General features: G+C 42.4%; 1 protein-coding gene across 2 annotated transcripts in view; it reads right to left on the bottom strand.

Moving 5' to 3' along the window:
* ABAT (4-aminobutyrate aminotransferase) overlaps positions 1-21,809 on the bottom strand; it is a 57,482-nt gene that overhangs the window by 12,930 nt on the left and 22,743 nt on the right. For both annotated transcript variants that reach the window (XM_055710107.1, XM_005441525.4), the window contains exons 2-6: positions 21,678-21,806; positions 10,068-10,165; positions 9,191-9,220; positions 8,516-8,633; positions 3,092-3,141 (exon numbers count right to left, since the gene is read on the bottom strand). In XM_055710107.1, coding sequence (XP_055566082.1) covers positions 3,092-3,141; positions 8,516-8,633; positions 9,191-9,220; positions 10,068-10,165; positions 21,678-21,747 — 366 coding nt within the window. In that variant the 5' untranslated portion in view covers positions 21,748-21,806. The remainder of the gene's footprint in view (positions 1-3,091; positions 3,142-8,515; positions 8,634-9,190; positions 9,221-10,067; positions 10,166-21,677; positions 21,807-21,809) is intronic.

The following is a 21,809-nucleotide window of genomic DNA, read 5'->3' as shown; positions in this document are numbered from 1 at the left end:
GTCAAACACAAGAGGCACTGACTTGGGTATAAGGAAGAGCTGCTTCATCAGGAAACAGTGAAGCAGTGGAACAGGTGGCCCAAAGAGGCTGTGCAGTCTCCCTCCTTGGGGGTTTTCAAGACCCCAGATAAAGCCCTGAGCAACCTGCTCTGATCTCCCAGCTGACCCTCCTTCAGCAGGAGGTTGGGCAAGAGACCACCTGAGGTCCCTTCCAATGTCAGTTGTCCCATTGGTCCTATGAACCGGCCACATCAGGAGTCACACCTCTGAGAAAGGTATTTTTGGTGGCAGTGAGCAGCAGCTGGGGGAAAGCTGAGCCTGCTGCCCAGGCAGGTTTTTCTGAAGAGCAGCTCTGGAAACCCCCCTGCAGTCCTCCCAGTCCACTCATGGAGATGACTGTCATGTTTATGCAATTAATTTAAATTAAGCGTCACAGATTAAAATTGATTCATCATTGCTTTTAGTCTTTGTAGGTAATCTTACTTGATTCACAATGTGCTACTTTTTATTTTAAATTAAGTTTGCTCAGAAAAGGACAAGCTCAATAAATTTCCCAACTGCAAAGCAGCATTATTTGCCCTTTTGGTTGGTTGGTTGGTTGGTTGTTTTCCTTGTTGTAATAAGTCATCACTGAAATTAAACGCTGAGCTTTGATGACCTAAGTCTTTATGGGTCTCCAGAGGGGACAGACTGCCTCCCCCAAAACATTTGTATTTTCAATGTATCTCAAGCTTGCACATTTCTCAGCATCTTTCAATCTTTCTCCTCAATACAAGGACTCATTTATTCAGGTGTGTGGACCACAGCAAGAGGTGTGAGCGGTCACACCATACCCGTAAGAATACTTCATCAGAATTCTTAGGGAAGACCAAACATCACACAAGATACAGCAGAGTATGAGCTAAGACTCTCTAACTTCTTCAAATGGATTCGAAAACATTGTTTCAACAGACTGAAGCTTAAAAAACCCAAATCATAAGCCAGGATGTTACTCACAGACTAACACAAAATTTTTGTTCAGTATGTATGAGAAATCTTACCTGACTTTTTATCTCAGTTTTGAAGTACATTTTCACATAAAGTTAAGAGATACGAGACCATACATTTGTTGTGAATTTGATTATGGGCTGTCACAGTCAATTGACAATATTTGCCATTAGGGAGAAAAGTGCATATTTCTTTCTTTGTTAATGAGATACTCAGTACTGAGAAAAAACAGCACATCGACATCAGGCTGCTGTGGTCTGAAACGAACAGATGCATATTCTGTTCTTTATAGCTGGCTGTAAAGAGGGTACATGGAGCATTACAAACACACCGAACAAAAAATCCCTACAAGAAAACACCGATCCCATCATAAACATTAAACAAGGGCCCCACCTCAGTGTATTACTCAAAAAACGTACCTTCACAATAAAGCTGGCACTTTACCTGCAGTCAGACCCCAGCAGACACTCCTGTCTGCAGGAGCGCTGGGCTCGGCACTGCCAGAGTGACCCCCTGCCCATGCTGAGCGCCCCGCAAGCCTGCCCGGCAGCCGAGGCGCGGGCAGCACGGATCGGGAGGTTTCGTGCCACCCTCTCCACCGAGATAGCGCAGATTGCAGAAACTGGCACAGGGTACAGACCAGTAACGTCTCCCATGGTCACATGTGGGAGAGAGGGGTCCTGCTGGCACCACTGACTGTGGAGGCAGCTCCTGTTACTGCTGGCTTCTAGCTGACAGCCTCTTAACTTCTCTTTTCCCATGGACAAATTAGCAACTGTCACCAGACAATAGGATTTTTAGTTTGGAGGTTTTGTTTGGTGTGGTGGTGGTTTTGGGTTTTTTTGGGGTTTTTTGTTTGTTTAACATCCGACTTTGCCTACTGCTGCATTATAATGAAGGTATTGTAAAAATTATTTCTGAGGAGACGACAAGTTACTGTAAGTATTAGAAATATTAGTGCTTCTGTAATATCCAGACCTGCCTTTGATAACTCCAGCATTTCTAGCCCTGGTGTTTTACTTATTTTAAAAAAAACCTTGAAGTATTTTAGTTCTGGGGAAGGCAGGATTTCTCGTTCTGAAGAAATGAGCACTCCATGAAGCAAATCAGCTCAGGGAACTCAAACGTCTGCACTTTGACATGCTGGCTCAGGATTTACACGCTGCTGAGTGAGCCAGCAGGCTCTTTTGAGAAGGGGAATGCAGGTATGAGAGGCAACTGGCCCACAGCCTTGCAGGCAGTGTAGCCACCTGTTACTGGTTTGCAGAAACAGTGGCCCAAGTCATGAAAGACAGTACAACCAACAAATGCCTGCTGATGTGCAGTCAAAAGCCAGCGAGCTCAGTTTATCCATGTGCTATATGCGTAAGTTATTGTGCCAAAAAGAGTTACAAATTTTAAAAAACGCACAAAATCCAAAACTTCTGTCCAAGCAGTGAAAAAAGGAAGCTTGAAATAGAATGCAGCTTTCAACAACAACTGTAATTTAATCCAGGTTATTTCCAATCACTACCAGTATACTGTTAGGGGAAATAGGCAGACACTTTATTTAAGAAGCAGCTACTCTGTTCTGAAATAATCCTGTTGCTCTAAAGATTTTAGTATTTCAAGGACATGTCAGGGGTTTAGTCAACTCAGTACTTAGGAGATGGGAATGAGCCACTACCCCCTCCTCCCGCCCACCCCCTCAGAGAAAACAAAACCCAAACCCAAATCACCCACAGCATTCCAGATTTAGGGCACTATTTTCATACTCAAAGTATATACTCTTTCTCAAGGACTTATGCTTGCTTTCAAGCTCAAAAATCTTCATGCAAGAATACTGCTAAAAGGGTTAATTGGAAACACTATGCTTGAACTGTGATTTAAAACTGGCTGCAGACACATCAAGTACTTGCATCACCCAATGTTTACTTCTTGTGAAGTGTCACAGAGGTTTTGACGTCTATTCTTAAACACTATGAAGCTCTTCTCATCTAGCGAGAAATAAAGCAAGCAAGATCTTATCGTATTTTAAATTGATTCATTAAGCATTCATTATCAGGAAGACCGCCACAAGGAGGGAGAGGACTCCTTCAAGTACCTAGTGTTTTAATTCACTTACCAAGTTCTGTGGCTGCTGTAGAAGCTTTATCAGAGAGGGATGGCTGTAACCTAATTAAAAAGAACAAAGAAAGAAAACAGTTATTTCTGTCTGGTTTCAATAAACTAATGTGAAGTGTAACCTAGCGAATAACCTTAAGTTAATGCTTGACTGTTTCGGTGTAGCTTGTGTATGTAACTACTAATAATAGAATTTATTTCAAAAGGAGGACAAACCTCTCTTCTTTTACAGAATATATTATCTGGAACTTTGGTACAAATTTTATGCCAGGCAATAGCAAAACATCTTTTCATACTGAAAGCTAAAAATTGAACACAAATTATTATTTTTTTTTATTATATTTTTTAATATATTTTATTATATATTATTAAATGAACATGACACAGATCTTTTGCCTGGTAGGGCCTGATTGCAGCATCACAGTTTCTTCCAAGTATTGTGGGACCAACATTATTAAATGCTTGCTCACTCTCCTTTCTAGGTTTCCCACACGTATTTGGTTTCTCTACAACATGTGAACCTCTCCTCTTCCTCAATTAAGAACAGAGATCACTTTCTACCAATGCAGCCCACAAGCCATTGTTTCTCTTCGTCACCTTTTAGCTGTGGTAAGGGAAGTGTCTCCAGTTTCTCCCCCTTGAAGCAGGCTGTTTGCCGGTCCCGCTCCCCATAACCTGCTCTGCTCGACCCGGTGGCTCTCACTAGCACTGACCACCCGACGTGCTTCTGTCGCTCTGCTCTGCGGCGGGAAGCTCCCATGCAGCTGTGTCCATCCACAGTAGCTGGTGCTCCATTTCTAGTCTCATAGCTGTTCTTACCCCACGTGAATATCAGACTGAGTATTCCCAGCACAATAACAGAGCTTTTCCCCCCCTCACTGTGCTTTTTAACTGACTGGATTTTTCTCGATTGGAGAATACCTTAGAAACATATATTCCTCCCTTTATGCTTTTCTTCCATGCAGTTCCCCAGTCTTTGGCAGCTGACCATAAGAAACAGACAAGCAAAAATCCACATATTTACCAATTTTCCAAAGAAAGCTCATTTAGCAATTGTAATTTCAGTGCATTATAAGGTACTAACGACATACCAGCAAGGGCTCTTTGTCCCTCAGCAGACACAGCCGGGTGGTGCTGGGTAACTTTAACTAGCACAGCAGTATTTTTCTCGGAGACAGTTTTTCATTGCTGATGCGTGCAATGAGCACACGTTATGGCAGACCCAGCAGGGATAAGCCCTGGCACTCCAGCAGAATTTTGCCAATGGCCTGACAGTGCTCCGTGACGTCTGCCGCAGTTGGATGGCATTCATCGCCCCTACCCTCTACAATGCTATCCGAACACTCTCTCTGCGCAAGGTGCTGCCAAACTTGGTTTCGAGATGTGCATGTACTGGCCTTCACATCACCTAGGCTTTCACACACATACACACTCACACTTATTTGTACGCATGAAGACTCACATTCCACCCCCGCACGCTGCAGACATCCATGCACGATCACTAACAATCCTACCAGAAGGAAGAGGCTGCCTACACTGACAGCCATACGCCGAAAACTCACGGGCTAATGAGCATCCAAGTCTCTAACCTGCCGCATCCCATCAGTTATTCCAAGACACCTGTCTGGAAATCTCTCCTCCTAAGTCACAGATTTACATACCTCAGCTGTGCACCACCGTAAAACACACGTGTTTGACAAAGCGCTGTCTTGTATTAAAGGAGATTCTGCACTTCTCACTTTCTCTCATGACCAGCTTTTTGTTTTTCTTCTCATTTTCCTTACTTGGACAAATTTTTATTTGGAAAAAGATGCAACAATTTGTCCTTTTTACCCAGAAACATCAAGATACTAAGGATTTTAACGTTTAACACAATAAAGGTGCTTAATTTATACCCATTGATGTTCTAACCTGCTTGCTTACAGGTAAACCAACATATCTTACTAAAAAAAACCAACAATTTTTTAAAAATCTTTGAAGAAGCCAAGAAAATTTCATTTTAAGCCTGATTTCTAATGTATGAAATGCCAAAGCGAGAGATAAACATCATCTTTTATATTCCCTTGTAGGAACAGTTGGAAACCTCATCTTCCCTACTGCTCAAGAAGTCAGACCACTAATTTTATTCCGAAAGCTTATCGTGCCTCTGAACTCCTCATTCTAGTTGAATGACAATAGCCCTGATTATACTGTCTTAGCAACGGAGCATTAGGCTACTGCAGTAACAAATCAATTGTAAATTCCATTTTGAGTATTTCAGTTCAAAACAAGGAAATATTCAGCTTGTTTTAACTGTGTGTCATGCTGCAAAGAATCTGTTAAAATTATTATGCAGATAACACACGTGGCTATTTGGGACACTGACAACTAAATCTGCATTGCATCTGTCATGGGAGGAATTGTTGTTAGGCTAGAGGGAACGACACAGTTGAAAGCTGTGTCACTGAGAGCTGTAGCTGTGGCTGCTGCTGAGACCACCTTTAAGAGTATATCTAGCGTTTCAGAAATCTCCAAACTAAACCTTACAAAAGTTTGTAATAAACAGCTACCATTGCTTAGGAAGCTTAACAATTAACTCTGGTATTGCCTGTAAAAAGATGCAACTCCATTGCCAGCGCTAAGGTGCATGAAGAATGCAGAGATCTTTGCAACTCCTCTTACGTAACATATATTCAAGGCTTCTATTGCCCGTAACTTACCCCTTCCCACCCACACAAGATGTCTCTCCCATTTTCTTCAGGCTGAGTGGCCCAGCCTTCCTCCTAACGCTCCCTATTCCTCTGGCGCATCCTCAGACAGGCCCCAGTAAAAGCAGAGCGGATCCTTAAAGCCCGACTGTGTCTGAAAGAGTAGGTCTGCGTGTAGAAAGATGCTGAACTGGTACATGGGTTCACAGTCGTAAAACTAACACCAGAATAACTAAGTGGTTACATATCTGTTATACAATATGGTAAACAAAGTAAAAAAGCTCTAGGCTGAGATGGAAAACAGGCAGTAACTTGTTTCATTGCCATGACCAGTGCAAGGGTTTGTAGCTTTACGAATCCACTCTCAAACACATTCCTTTAAGAAGTGTCAGAGCTGGCTCTTAAGAGAAGGGCACCTGCTTCATCACTCTTGCTCTGTACCGAGATCAATGTGACAGGAAAGTACATGTCCTCCAGGCTCATGAACGTGCCTGTCTGCAAAACGAAAAAAACCTGGACGCTGCTAAAATAATGAGATGGAGAAAGCCCAAAGAATACACTTGAACCGAGCAGCAAGCTGCTGTCAATAACACCAAACTACTTCTCTGCATCTGCCCAAATAAAAACAGACCTTCCCAGCACTGAAAAGCAGATTGTTTCATTTGCTATTCCAGGATGTTTGCTAGTAAACACATCAATAGAATCCCCTCTTGCGTTTGCCTCCACGGGGTTTCTAACTCTATTAGACTGAATCGATACAGGTTGAAAGGAGTATGTTGTGCTACCACTTCCCAAAAACCATGTGGTAAAAGACTGGTTTAATTTTTGTTTTTCAGCAAGAAACAGTCCAGAACATCTTTGCCTAGAGGGTTTTTTTATACTTTATAATTCTTATCTCTCTGCACAGGCATTTACTGCCTCTCAACCTCTGCTGATAAATATATTCTAGTGTAGCAGATCATTATTAAATCTTGGGGAGTCCTGACAGATTCATAAAAGGTTTTATTGGATTTACTTGTAGAGGGATAAGCACAGATGACTAGCAAGCACCTTGTGATCTTGTTGTGGTGTCCCAGTCTACAACCTAACTCTGTCACCAAAAGGGACGTTATTAGCAACCTCAGATAGTCGGTCTTGCCATTCAGCAGAACTTAATGAAAATAAATTAATGCTGTATGTTCAATTATATTTAGGTCAGCCTGTAAGTATTAAATTTCCATTTACTATTGTTGCTACATATCATAGAGCCATTATCAAGAAGGTGTATGAAGCACTGTACTATAGTTCCTTTGCGACTGAGGAACATGTCCTCTAGGACAAAAAAATCCAGCTTATCCTCAAGAAGGCATTGCTGTACATGAAGGAGGCTTAGCTAAGGATTAATTAGAGGTAGTGGAGTCCTGTATCTATGTCGCCAGTTTCAATCAACCAGAAAAAGTAAACTGCAGAAGCCCCTACCCCTTTCTGCCCATTAAGAAAATATTTTCCCCCTAATACTTAAATATTTTATACATAAAGCTATATTAAGAGGGGTGTGCTTGCACCATCAAGCACTAGAAGGTCAGAAAGCCTCAGTGCACTGTCTTAAAACCTTAATTTCAATCTTCTGGAGTATGCACTGACTACCCTTTGACTACACGACCATGCACTAGTTCCACCAAATGAGCATTTCTTGTGTGAAGAATGGGAGGTCTTGAACACTAAATGCACCTCCTTTCCCAGAAACCGAAAAACCAATCCCATTTAAGTTAGATGAGCACTGGCATACAAGCATTGCACTCCTTTGTCTTACCCCTGAGGTGCTACATGACAGCACAAATATTAACCGTTTGCAAAGAAGACTGGGATAGCTGAAAACCCATTGCAGTTACAAGCCTTTAGATGCCAAAAATTTGGTAACAACCTGGAGATTGCTAGCATGTGTTTGCCAATAAAGGAGGCCTATAGGGATGTTGTTGAGTCATCACGCTTTCTATACATAGCGCATTGACTACCTTTTTAATTACCCCAGCGCTTCTGCTCTTTTTGCTTCTGCAGAAATATATTTTAAAGCAACTGAGAGGAACTAGGGATGGAGATCAAACAAACTGAACACCGACCGAAACCTATATTACTTGCAGTTGGAGCCTACATCTCTGCCTTGCTGCTTTTCCTTCTTGAAATGCTTCACAAAAAAATCAACTGACTTTCCCAAGCATTTGGTAAGTCCACTGTTTGGTCCCTCAGCCCAAGTGACGTGCCACCTTTGCTTTCACTCAGTACCACACTTCAGTGTTTGGTCCCGTTTCATCCTACTGGAGTCCACACAGACAACTTTTTTTTTCAGTTCTTTTGAGACAGAAATGTTAACTAAAGCATATAATTTAACATTACAATATTTAAGTTATGTTTGCTAATGTTTATAACCGTAACATACCATTACAGAATCACAAAGTACACAAATCCAAGCAAAGGCAACCTAAACTGTGGAACCTGAATATTCTATATAAGATTAATACTAGAGCTTCTTCCAGGTACCACTATGTACTTCAAGGGAGCTGTAAGTATTCAATCTGTAGTTTCTTCAGCTATGCAAAAACCCTACTACACAATATACAGCAGTAAGGTGTACCTGCAACAAGGCGTACATTATGTCAGCTTCAGTGTTTTTAGTTAACCAACCAACTTCTCTGGAAGCTGCTGAGATAAGAAAACAGCTTGAGGACAAAGCAAAAAGTTTTGGTATGACTGTCTCCTACCTATTGGAATGGATGAAATCTGAGAGTAGAGATCCAGCATGCGATTGCCATCTACATCTACTAGGTAGTTCCCTCTGCTCTCTTCATAATTGCAAAAAAAGTGTACAGCTTCTGCATTCTTAAAGGAAAAAACAAGCAATGCTTTAAAAAGTAGCAGTATATGTACAAAGGCACAACATGATAAAAATATCTAATAACAACATACAAAGACACATTATATTCACTGCATGTGAATTAACTGTAACAGTCCCTCTTTATAGAAATAGCCCTAAAAGGGCAAGTATGCACTTTTTCTACAGAAACAAAGCACAGACTTTGAGGAACTGCTCATTTTGGGAAGGCAATATGCACTTAGGTTGACATACTTTTAAGCTCAAGCTCAAATATACCTATGTGTTTGCTGGCCGGTTCATAACAACTTGCAAGGCACATACAGCATTTAAAGAAAAATCACTGATCCTAGCAAAATAATTCTGTAGTATTCAAAATACGCTACAGAAGTTTTTATTCAAATGCACATATACACCATACATAATATTCTCAGCATGGAAACCCAGAGTCAGTGTTTCATCTTTTTTTTGGTATGAAATTAAACATAAAACCCCAGGATTTTAAAACAAGTTCTGAAACCACAGTATTAACACCCCCCAAAACTCAGAAAACTTGACAAATTACCTGAATGCCATTCAGCTGCTTCATTAATTCCTGTAGAAAAAGAAAACATCAAAGAGTCTCAGGTATGTAATTACCAAATACTGAATAATAATGTATGTTTCTTTTTTATGATCACATAAATCATGTGCAAAACTCGCAGTCCTATGTGCTTACCAGGCAACTCTACTTGCCACATGAACATCCATAGTACACCTTGCAAATATTACAGTCAAAACCATTAACTGTGTCATACAGAGCCACATGGGCTGCAAACACAGTTTAACTGTAAATCTCAAAAAAAGGGAAAGCTGCCTCTTTATATTGATCAACTGAACTCAGAAAACAAGAGAGAAATCAGAAAAGAAGAGAAGCCAGAGACACACAGAACGGATACTGGCACACTGGTTCTAGAAAGACAGCTCCTTTTTTTAAAAAAAATAACAACAACAAGAACCAAACAGAAAACCAAAAGCACAACAACAACAAGGGCACACACAAACACTGACTCTGCCGGAGCAAAGCAATGTCCAAACTGAAACTCTTGCTTCATTTCAAAATTGAAGCATTACTTCACATCATAAAAAAACCAACTAAGTTTCTCTTTCAGCAGGAGCACAGGTAATCAAGCCTGATGAGACCTTTCATCAAGGTGATGCTCTTTTGCTTTCAGTTACTTCACATGCGAAGTAGCAGCTGAGATTGAGAGCTCTCTCTCAGAGAGGGGCATTTTATTCATGAGCTTTTCATTCTCAGCATCTTGATAAAAGTGGGCATAGACTATTGTGAAATTATGATTATTCATATCACATTTAAGGTTTGGAATGAAAGTTGTTTTCTAGCAAGTTAAACACAGCTAAAGAAAAAAATCCCCACAAGCTACTATACTTTGGGAACTTACTCTAGATCGTGGTCCAGGAACTTCCGTCTTCATTAGAGGTCCGTCATAATCAAAATCAACATCAATTTTAGCAGCGGCTTGACTGATATATCTGTGTCCTGTAAGAAATAATGAAAGCCTGAGTACAGACCATATTTTCTGTGCTCTCCTCTCAAGAATAAATATCCATACCTTACCTGACAGACCACTTGACAGACAAGACCAATGACATTGAACTGTCCAAAGTGAACTAAGTATCTCATCTCTGACAAGCGTTAAGATAAAACTAATACCAGTGAGATGGCTTTAAAAAAAGTTAAAAAAAATAATAAGTGAGATGACCAGGCACCCCTAGAGAAAGAGACAAATCCTACTGTAAAGGACAGGAGGACTAAGAGCATATCTGCTTCCATCTCTGTTGTTGAGCCTGTCCATTACGCCTTGCGCATATTTGCTGTCAATTCCCCACTCCTATGAAGTGACGGTTTCACCTGCTATCAGTAATAACTGAAAAGCCTGATGGAGTCCACAGGTAAAAACCATTGTGATGTTCTGCAGTAGCTTGAAGAACACCATTTGGGAAAGATTTGTCTTAGAAAGGCAAGTGGTTGTGTTTAAAATAAATTCAAAATATCACACGAATCCAGCATCTTGCAGTGCAGCTCTGACATCTGGGTCAACAACAGTGACAGTTTTCCCTCTGATCCTGCCTCTGACCTTGCTGTTCTTTACCCACGTGTGTGACTGAGGAATCATAATAACTGTGACACCTTAATGAAACCAAAAGGCAAAAATCTCCTGTGCTTCATCAACAACAGGCTTTGCTTCCATTTCTGAAGTAACTGTCTCAAAATACAGGGTTTAGGCATACTTCATGTTACAGAGACAGTTCTGTTCAGCACATATTCCAGGTACGGACCTGTTCCATTAGGGGGATTTACAGGATGGCGTGGGAGTTGCACATCTGCAACAGAGGAAGCACAGCCTCCAGAGCCCGACACCAACGTGACCAGCAAGAGACTAGGAACTTGCTCTATACTCTGTGGTTAACTGTTGAATTGAACTAACACTCTTAATTACATTTTTGTCTTACGCTTAATTTAGGGGTACCACACTTGGACTAGATCAACACCCGAAAGATGAGGGCATAACTTCTTTTCGTCTGGGATAAGCATTTTTAAGATGGTGCAATTTGGATAGCCCAAAACGAAGATCCTTAGCTCTCCTCGTCAGCAGAAAGCCGAGCCGCGTTCAGAGTGCTTGGCTCATGCCTGGGAGCCAGGGGACACCAGCCCTTGCCTGGGGGTTCAGAGCCACGCAGCAGCACAGCCTGAAGTCACCATCCACCAGCATCCCGCTGCGCCAGCGCAGCACTGCCAGATGCTAAAGGGACACAGCACAGCCCGGTCCAGCAGGAGCCCAGCACGGGGGCACGCGGGGAGGCGGGCCAGCACCCACGCACGGGAAAAGCACCAGGGTGCAGCGCTGGCCCCGCTGTGCTCCCACCCAAAACCACCTCTCCCTGCCAGGGTTTTGTTTGTGAAACATACTAAAAATGGTTTTTGTTTGGAAACAATAGTTGTCAAATAAAACAAAAATGTAAATAAATTATACATCCTTGATAAATAGATGTATTTACAAGGAGAACCATTTATCAAGGTCCTCTTTGATAAATAAATGTATCAAGGAAAACAGAAGGTATACTGTGATACTGCATAGCACTGTTTTGAATACAGCCATTCCACCAAAATTTCCAACAGTGATGAGACATGTTTGCCTTAGTTTGTGTCATCCCGAGATGTCTCAAGCAAGCCTGATTTTGAGGAACTTTATCTGAAAAATCACAGCTCTTTGAAAGCATCTCTAACCGAGCACTTAAATTCACTGCTCATTTGCAGAAAACTTAGTCTGCAAAGATGATCCTTCTCCTCAGCTTTAATTCCAAGTCCTTGTATCTGAGATGCGTCAGTGCCTCTCTGCAAAGCTATTAATAGGTTTTGTTACAGCAACACCACTTCATTTTTGTGTCATTCTGTTTAGCGTTCATGTAAATTGGAGACCACATGGCAACTGCTCCACTGGGGGGGGAAAAAGCTACTGCGTATAAAAGATCAAAAGCTACACAATTCATAGCCAATAAAGCTGCAGATTTAGCAGACACACTATGAAGTCTAAAAGGGGAAAAGAGACCAGACTACCCCTTTGTGCACCCTGCTCCTTCCCTGATGGAGATCACAGCAAACCAGCTGCAAACAGTTCTCCTCCTCCATGTCCTGTTCGCTCCGTCGCCCCGGGCTCTGGGTGCTACTTGCTGTGATAAAGGGGAAAGCACCAAGAGCGGCAAGGCACAGAGTACATCGGACATTTTGGCAGTCAGCAGTAACAGGAAAGACAGGGAAATCCAGCAGACACCTGGAATTGTTTGACACGGCTGTGAATTTAAGACAGGTGAACTATAACCCACAGGCGTGGTCCTCCTCACTTCCTCCCCCCCCACCCTGCCCGGTGCTCTGCTGCCCCAGGCCCCGTGCTGCCGTGCCCCCTCCAGCCATACACCAGGGTCCTCCCAGCCGCGGCAGCAGCTTACACAGGCGCACTGCCTTCCTCAGGCTTTTCAGCTCAGTTCTCATAAAAATGCACTGGTTTGGACACTGATTAAATATCTCCTCTTCTGTTAACAAGCAAGTCACCCCTGCCCTGCAAAAGTGCAAGATGCCCGACTGCCAGGCTCTAAACCCGAGACTTAACAGTCAAAGATTTCCTGGCCATCACCTGTGAGGCATGGATGACATTCTCCCTCTTCCACTTCCTTAAAGGACAATCTGAAATATTTTAACAGATAAGGATTCTAAGTTACGCAAATATAAATGCTTCTCTAAGAAAGCTCTGTTGTGGATATTGCAAAGGGCACAGCCTCCCCTACAAAATGACAAATATTTACAGAGCTGTGCAACCGCAAATTAATTTGGAGACTATTTTGCTGTTGTCCTAACTTGTTTATCACCACACGAGGTTGCTTCCATCAGCCAGGCTATGTGACAAAGACAGACCAAAACCGGTCAGCCTGCTTTGTAGATCGTCATCTTCATTATCTTTTTGCTCATGCCACAGCCTCTTTTGCATAGGTACGTTGAACTAGGTACTTGCCAAGGCCACACGTGAGCAGTTACAAACACACAGTACTTTGCTGTGCAGTGCTGTGCTAACGCACATTGGCATAGCTTGTCTCTATCGACAGCCAGGAAGCTATCAACAGCCACGTTTTCATACACAGCAAAGCCTGACCAAGCAAAACTAAAACATACAGGTCTCCCCAGAAGAACAGTTGATTTAAAGGCCATTTTTATCAAATTAGTAATGTTGGCTAATTTGTGAGACATTATTTTTTAAAACAATAGCTTCAAGATCAGCTTATCCAAACCACAATCATTTTCAAGCCTGCAAACCAGGGCCATCTAAAAAATGAGCAACACAAGTGACAGGGTTCCCTTCATTTACTTGTTATCTCCTAAAGGAGGCTACACATCATCAGGCTCTACTAGAAAATGATTTCTAGGCCGATTCATGAATACAAATTTAATTTGATATACTTGTTTTCAGGAGCCCACAGAGTATCTCATTTTATTAACGTTGGCATAACAGCAGCTACACCGATTTATTGATCCTTACACTTGCCAAGCAGCCATTCTGCCTCCTAGCTCAGACAAACACTATGGTTTGAATTTGCCAGAGCAGTTTGCCATAAATAAAATAAAAATACCTTGCGTTACCAGATCAAGGGATTTTGAAAAGTAGGGGTTGTTTTTCTTCCCCTCAGGTAGAGAATGAAGAATACAGGCTAGAACAAAACTTGCAAAAAACCAAAACCTCAACATACTAACAAAGTCTTTGATAGAAAAAGCTAAAACCAAAGTGGAGTGAATCCTCAAAGTTTTTATTTTTTAATGACGTTCTTCTCCCTTTGAGAGTATAATATAAATGATTGGCACAAACTCACACGTTTCTAGAAAGGTCAACAGATTTATTCCAAATAGCCCACTTCACTACTCATCAGATATGTATACTTGTTCACAGGGTTGGTTAAAAATAAACCAAAGAACCCGAATTTTAGAACACAAAAACATGGCTCCCCTGCTTCCCCCCCTTTTAACTCTTCTTTTTCTTCCCTTACACTTATTCCAGTAAATCGTGACACTGATCAGAAAAGTTAATGACACTCTAAATGGCCAGCTCCTGCAAAGAGCTCAGTCTCCACGTGACTTGCATTGGCACACGCAGGTTGTGCAAGTCACTGGCACTCACACGTGAAGAGCTCCCCTCATCAAAGAGCATCTTCACGGCAAGAACACGAACTGTCTTGCTGCGACATGGCTGAAGACTTTTGAAGCCTAATGCCACCGCAGTGCTCAGGGACCTGTCCAAATGCTCGTGGAAATGAGACGAAAGGAAGCAACGCAGCTTTTACCAGCCAAGGACTCCCGCTCAGCTTAACGCTGCAGAGTTTAAGGAACAGGGGGTTATTGCCACAGCACCACTCCCCTTCAGACAGCCCGTTTCGTTAGTCTCACAGGCGGCCCTTATTGTACAGGCAAAACTTGGAGCTCAGACCGCTCTCAAAAGGCACCGACATCAGAGCCCTGGTGAACGATGGTCTGGCCACCCCTGCATGAAGACTCACCAGCTTTTTGGCATCCCTTGCTCTGGATACTCTGCAGCACTCTGCCCTCCAGTCCACAAATAACCGCAGGGCACGGGCGCTGCCTCTTGCTTTCAGGTGCCCAAGGCCCCGCATGCAGAGCACAGAGCTGGGAGGCAGCGCGCTCTCCCGCAAAGGCTTTTCCAAGCACTTGGACACCGTGACGGATGGCCGCACCAATGTCTGCTTTATTTTGCCTCGAGGAGGATTTCAGCCCAGAGGCCATGCTCTGGTCTCTCTTGCTTCCCCCCCACCCATGGTATTAGTATCTCATTCTCTTAACGATGCAAGTAAATCAGATCACTCACTGTAGTGTTTCACCCCCTAGTAAACTGCAGCATACTCTGCTCAACTGGCATTTTTGTCTTGAAGGTACTCAATATACTTTACAACACAGCCAAAATTATTCCTGTTCGACTTTTTAATATCAACTTACCCTGCAATAGGAACCTTGAAGTCACCCTGTAACTCAGGCTACTCCAATTTGATACTTAAGAGTTTAGACGTTTGCACATCAGGTCTAGGTTTTGAACACTGCACTTTAGCCTCTCCAAAAGACAGTAGAGAACAGGACAGATAAAAACTGAGATTCATATTATGTCCAAGCAATGTATTTTCAAGAATTAGGAATCCCTGGTGGCTGGTCCTTCAGTGAAGTAACAGCACTACTTTTGTAATAACAGAGCTAGAATACAGAAAATGCCACAAAGTCAAGTGAGACCCAGATTTCCCCAAATGCTGAAACTCTCCAACAAACCTCCACAGTGTGTATGTTTATTATGATTTTGTCACTGATGGACTGACAGCATGTGCACATGATAACCTGTCACTGGTGATACCGATGTACCCGTACTGCTCTGACTCCACCATGCAAAACGCCTGATGGCTGTACAGCTTTTTTATTTTAGAATTTCTTGAAAAGATGGAATCTCAATAAAGATATATTACTGGCCTAAATATCCTCACAGATCTTTTTTAAAAAACAATATAATTTTAAATTAATATTCTTCAATTCATATTACACTATAACCTGTATGTAAATCAGTACCTAGACTTTTAACTGAAGTTACACTCTTAAGCCAACGGACCAAGCCAATCCACTGACCTTCTGCTGAGGTCTATGATCAGACTGCAATAGAAAAAGGGTTTCTTGTGTTACATTAACTTATGAACAGGACCAAATGCCATGACCTCAGCTCTCATCTTAAAAGTGTGTACAGGTAATGGGCTACAGCAGAGTGTCTGCCTCTGAAGAACCATTAGGAAAGCTCTTAAATTACATTTAGCTGGTATGACTAAGAACAGTACCCTCTTCTCCCTGGTAAACAAAGCTGGCTCTTCACGTCATGACAGAAGTCAAAAAACAAATGTCTGTACTAGTAATGAACCTAATTATCAGAGAGCACATTGTCTGAACAATTTGCAGAGAATTTTCTATCCATCCCATTTAAAGAAGGTGCGTACAATAATTTAAATTCTACTTTTCTAGATTCTTGTGGACTTCTCAAAGCTCTATGCAACACCCATAATCTTTCTAAACATTTGAGTAACATAAGCAAACTACTACATCCTTCCTCTTCATCAAATGGGATGTCATAATTTGCTAGCAGAGAGAAAAGCTCATTTTCCAACTTGTCTTCTATGCTACCCTCATGACTCACCAGGTGTCTCAGCAATTTTTAAGAAAGTACCACATTGCTATGGCAACATAATTAATATAAGTACACCCTTTAACATTTTGTGATGTTGGTAGTTACAAAGAGCACTACTGTTAGCAGGTCTCCGTGCTAAGTTAATTAATCTCTGCTAACAAGAGCTGGGTTCAACACAGGGCTAGAAAGAAATCTCTGATATGCTTAACCACAAATAACACTCATATAAACACAGCTCCTGAGTGTACAACAACTGGATATTACCTGGAAGAAACTCCAGTGGAGGCACTGAAATTACATTGATGTACTAATTAAAGAGAAGGAACTACCCCAAGGGGAAAAAAAAAAAAAAAAAAGAAGATAGGTGAAAGTAATTGCTGGCATACCAGATCTCTGAAATGCAAGCGTTTCACTGGGAAGGAGTGCAGAGTGAAAGCTCTCTGGTCCCCACAGAGGCACATTACACGAGCCATAGGACTGCTGCCCTGTGCAAGTGCAGCAAGGCAGTCTCCCTTGCATGCCTTTAACTTCCACTCCACAGTGTCTATCAAGCCGCTTTCCAGACAGAATTTTTGGAGTGTGGAGGCCCTGACAGCCAAAAGTAGGAGGGCTGCGATTTCCCCCAAGTCCTCTTTTAGGTGTTGCAAGTAGAATCTGTTACTAACAGATCTTGAAACAGAATGGCAAAAGGCCAGGCTAGCTAGAGATGTTTGGAAAACGAACATCGCTATTGCATAATATTGTGAAAACTGAGATTGCTATTTACAGAGTGGTTACGCTCTAAGATCAGAAGCTCTTCCACATGAGATTGTCTGCGTTTCAGTACTCCCACATACACACTGGAGATTTTATTGGAACAGGATTCTCCAAAGACGAAATAAAAATCCAGTACCAAACAGGCTGTACAGAAGTGGAAGCTCCTGTAAGAAAGAACAAGAACAGTTCCCCCTCCCCATCACAGCATAATCCCAAATCAGCTCTTCAGCAGAGTTACAGGAGCATCCAACTGCTGCTTTTCTTGTAGTTCTTATGGTCTGAATCAGCCAGAACATCCTTCACCATTTGCAGCACAACAGACCACACTATCAGCTACAGAGCTCATCAGGACATCTTTTAGGATGAACAGCCACAAGGAACACCCAGGTGGGAAAACACAGCCAGCACTGCCACAGCCACCCTTTGTGGCACAGGAAGAACAAGAAAATTAGATCGGAGCACAGGCCTTACATTCACTCAACACACTGAGAGCTGAAGTCCAAACTTAGCCTTGCAGCAGCGCCTCCTTCCAACAAATGAGGTTTATATGAACATTTTCATGTATCTCAGCTTTTTCTGGGAACGTCTGATCAGACAAAAGAGTAAAGTTTCCTCAGTCCAGAGGGAGAGGTTGCACTCCAGAGCCACCAATGGCCAGTTCCCAGGGCACCAGCTGAAGCTGACCTCAAGCCCATGTTCTCTACAATCCAGAGAAGGGAACTGATCCTTGCTTACACCGCACATGCCTCACACGTATCCAGGTTGCTCTCTCTGCTTTCCTAGGGAAGCTCCTAACGTACAAACCGAATAAGAAAAGTTAAAAGTCTTAGCAAGACTTAGATTAATACTGAAGACAAAAGTAGAACTGAGAGTGTATCTCACAGCTTTCTAACCTCTTTCTAGTAACTGTAATGGGGACAAGTCAATAATCAATATGAACATCTCTCAGATTTCACTGCAGCACACCTGTGAGATAAAACTCTCTGTGGAGAGACAGGAAACTTTGAGATCGGTGAGGTACAGCCTCAGCCAGAGTTAGTCCATTTTGGGCACTGCAATAAAAGTGCAGAGTCTGGAGGAGAAAAACTGGACCTGCAAGGAGAGCCTGAAATAGTAGTGAGACCAGTTGAGAAAAAATTATGAATTCTTAGGGGAGGTAATAGGTTTCAAAGGTGTAAGAGGCTGCTGCAAAGAAAAAATAAACATTCCAGCTTCCAGGTCCTTTGAGGACAGTAAAAATAGTAAGGATTTGCTTTTTTTCCTGTTTTTAAACTTAGGTTAAATATTAGAAAAAAGTTTTGAAGGTAAGGTCAGTTCACTGATACCGCGGATTGCCTGGGGAGGCTGCAGAAGCTGCACTGCTGGAGGCCTTTAGGAACAGGTCAGCATCCTAGAAGAGCACTGGCACGCACTGATGCAAATGGATGCTACCTTAAGGCTACCAGAAGACCGACCTTTTGGCATGCTTTTCAGTTCAGGATTCAAAGACTAATTCAGCCCCTTAAAGTTATCAGTCAGAAGCTGAACCTAAGATCTTTGGAGTCCCAGACTGTCCTCATAATTACAGCACCCTGCCAGCTAACAACCAACTGCATCTCCACCTGCCTTCAAGGCATGGAAATGAAACAGCTCTCCCACCACAGTGCCACAGCCGATAAAGCCAGAGCTGGCACACAGTGGAATAACAATTTACATTCAGATGATCAGCTGTGATCACCTGGCAGCACACCAGGCTGACAGCAGCAACAGAACTCACTTCAGGTAAGGCGTAATGCCGAGGTACGTTGTCATTTCCCCAACATCAGCCACCTCTCCCAGATTTCCCAGCTGTTACCATACTACAGCACTATGCAGGAGTCTTTGTAAAAAAAGATAAGGCTAGCTACTCAGCCTACTGCCGTTCTTCTGTCACCCTTCAAATTCTAGTGAACTTTATCTTTGTGGCCAAACTATCAAGTATGTCAAATACATAAGGAAAATAAACACATATCTGATAAAGACACTTCTAAGCAAGGTGTTAAGGACTCTAAATACTTGGGCTTCATATTTTTGGGGAATATTTAAGTTGCACATTACTTTCATATGTTTTGCCTAGCTTTTGCATTTTGACCAACTTAAATGATTTTCATTATTGTCCCTCTCTACTTAGCTTGCCGTGGGCTAGTACTGTGCTAGTAATGAGAACACTACAAGCAATGGTTAAGTTAAAACATTCTCCAACCAGATGCTTATCTGTTATCCCATATTCCTTATAAGATTGAGGCCTTGAAATCCATATTAATTAGAATTAAACACTATCCCCCATGTACAACTAAGAGAAAATTTCCTAAAAATATTCTGATCTGTATAAAGCTTAGTCACCTTTGGCCCCACGTGTTTTACAACAGTTTCACTGTTTCTTCACTGCAGTGAAAGCAAACTTGCCACCATCCTTCCTTTTCACATGCCCCTTTTTTGTCAGTTACCAGCTTCTTTCATGCGAGGGGCCAGCACAATGCCAACTCCCACATTTGCTTTAAAAATCAGAAACAATCAAGGATGAAGAAAATCTCCTTTTGTAAATAAATTTATGGCAGATTCAAGATTATTGTGCTTAATGCACACAAACAACTGAAGCACGACAGCCCACAGACAGAGATTTCTACCAAGAGGCAATGTATTTTCTCCTGCTCTCCACCTCCACCTCCCCTTTGCAAACCCTGTCATTCCAGTACCACAGAAAAAAAGTTAGCAGACCAAATGGCACCGCAGGATTTTTGTGGGAGTAATGCACAAGTCTCTTTTTTAGTCTGTAAAGCTCTGAACTTCAGTGCTCAAAAATACCTTGGAGGAGAGCACTGTGGAGCAGGGAGCTCCCGGCCGCTGTCCTCTGCATTCCCCTAAAAGCCAGCAGAGACCAGCAGCACTGCAACCTTAGGTGGGGCTCACCACGAAAACCGCCTCAAGCTCCAATTTTTGCTACAAGCATCAGAGCCTCCTGCCTATTCTGTCAGTCAAGAATACTGCAGCCTAAAAAACGGACGGGATACTGTGTCTTCTGGCGAGGGGCTTTCCTCTTGCTCCACCTTTTCTAATCTCTGGACAACACACACACAAACCATTCACTCCCAAAGGCCGCAGGTCTGTTCTACAACCAGCAGCCAAGGCCCCCTGTTTGCTTCTACATTTTGGCAGGCTTTCCCACTTTCCCAAGTTTTCTGAAAATGAGGATGGATTAATGGAGCGCAGAGTTGCTTTCCTTTCTCACTGAAGATCTACAGCCCCCTCACTGCAATGGTGAGAAGAGTGAGTTAGTGCATCGGCCCTCCAGTGACCTCAATATCTCACACAGCTGTATTTGTCTTTATAGTTCGGAAGCGGCAAGACATGGGGAGGGACAGGGAGCATTAAGTGATGCTGAGATGACAGATGAGCTCAAAGGACTGACAACTAACGAAGGCCTGCTTGCTGCAAGCAGTTTCCATTGTCCACTATCGACCAAACGATCACTGCTCTTGCACAGCGCAGATAATCAGTGCGTCACTCCCATAAATAGAAGCGCATCCTAGGCTGAAACACTGACCTAATACTTTTGCAATAGTTACAAGACCAGACTTTGTGTTCTTTAGTCAAAGGTCAGTTGCTCCCCAAAGTGTATTATTTAACAGGAAATCAATCATGTTTAAGTTTCTGAGCAAATGGACTGTTTGCCTGGCAGGAGCAGAAGCAGCATAGTGGCACTGCAGAAGAAGGGCTGGAGAAGAAACATTCGGCATTTACTCAGTCACAGAAAAAGCCATTCAACGATACTGTGTTCAGTATAACAACACGCAAAATGGATGCTAGTTCTTAGATTCTGCACTGCTTTGTCCAACAAAGCCAACAGAAATTTAGTTTTTCTATTTCACAGAGATTGCAGGTTTAATATTCACACAGACATGCTAAATTACCAGCTGGGGCCAAGTAAGAACGTGCCATTATACATGTAGAGAGAAAGAAGAAAACAGTAGAAAAAGAAGTAGTGAAATTACATAAAGTAGAGAAAGTAGTTTGATGCAGTGCAGTAGGTTTTTATTTCACACAACAGCTAACTCCTTGCAGAAACACACATCCCCAGTAAGGGCCTTCAAGTCACTCACACAAAACCTCTCCACAAGGGAAGATGGGCAGGGTCACACCACATAGCACAAAGACAAAAAACACCTGATTTTGATGGATGATTGTTCTCTGCACCAGGTAGCATCAGGAAGTAAGAGCAGAGTTTCAAGGGACGAAGAGCTTTGTTTCAGTTAGTGTGTTTACAAAACAAATTATCAAGTAAATGAGTTCTTGTTTGCAGAAAAAACTAAAAACAACCCACAGCACCTTTGTGGGCCAATTCTGACTACAACTGCATCATTAGCTAAGATGCAGAACATCACATTCTTCAGTTTTTGAAAGATAAACACCACTGGACAAACCCCAGGACATTCAAACTGGAATATTGTCCACTAGTGTAAAGTGAACACTTACCAAATACAAAGCAAGAAAATACAAAAAAACACTTACCAAATACAAGCAGCCTGGAGTTTTGCTGCAGGCAACAGGTCAGCTGTCGACTAAGCAACATGGACGCCATTTTATCTTTTCTTTACTTAAAAAGACTCAATCAGGAGAGATTTCTTTCCAGCTGACGTTCTG

Source organism: Falco cherrug, chromosome 4, assembly GCF_023634085.1.
Source record: "Falco cherrug isolate bFalChe1 chromosome 4, bFalChe1.pri, whole genome shotgun sequence".
Classification (NCBI taxonomy): Eukaryota; Metazoa; Chordata; class Aves; order Falconiformes; family Falconidae; genus Falco; species Falco cherrug.
Note: the sequence above shows the minus strand (reverse complement) of the source record. Positions and strands in the feature narration are given on the sequence as shown.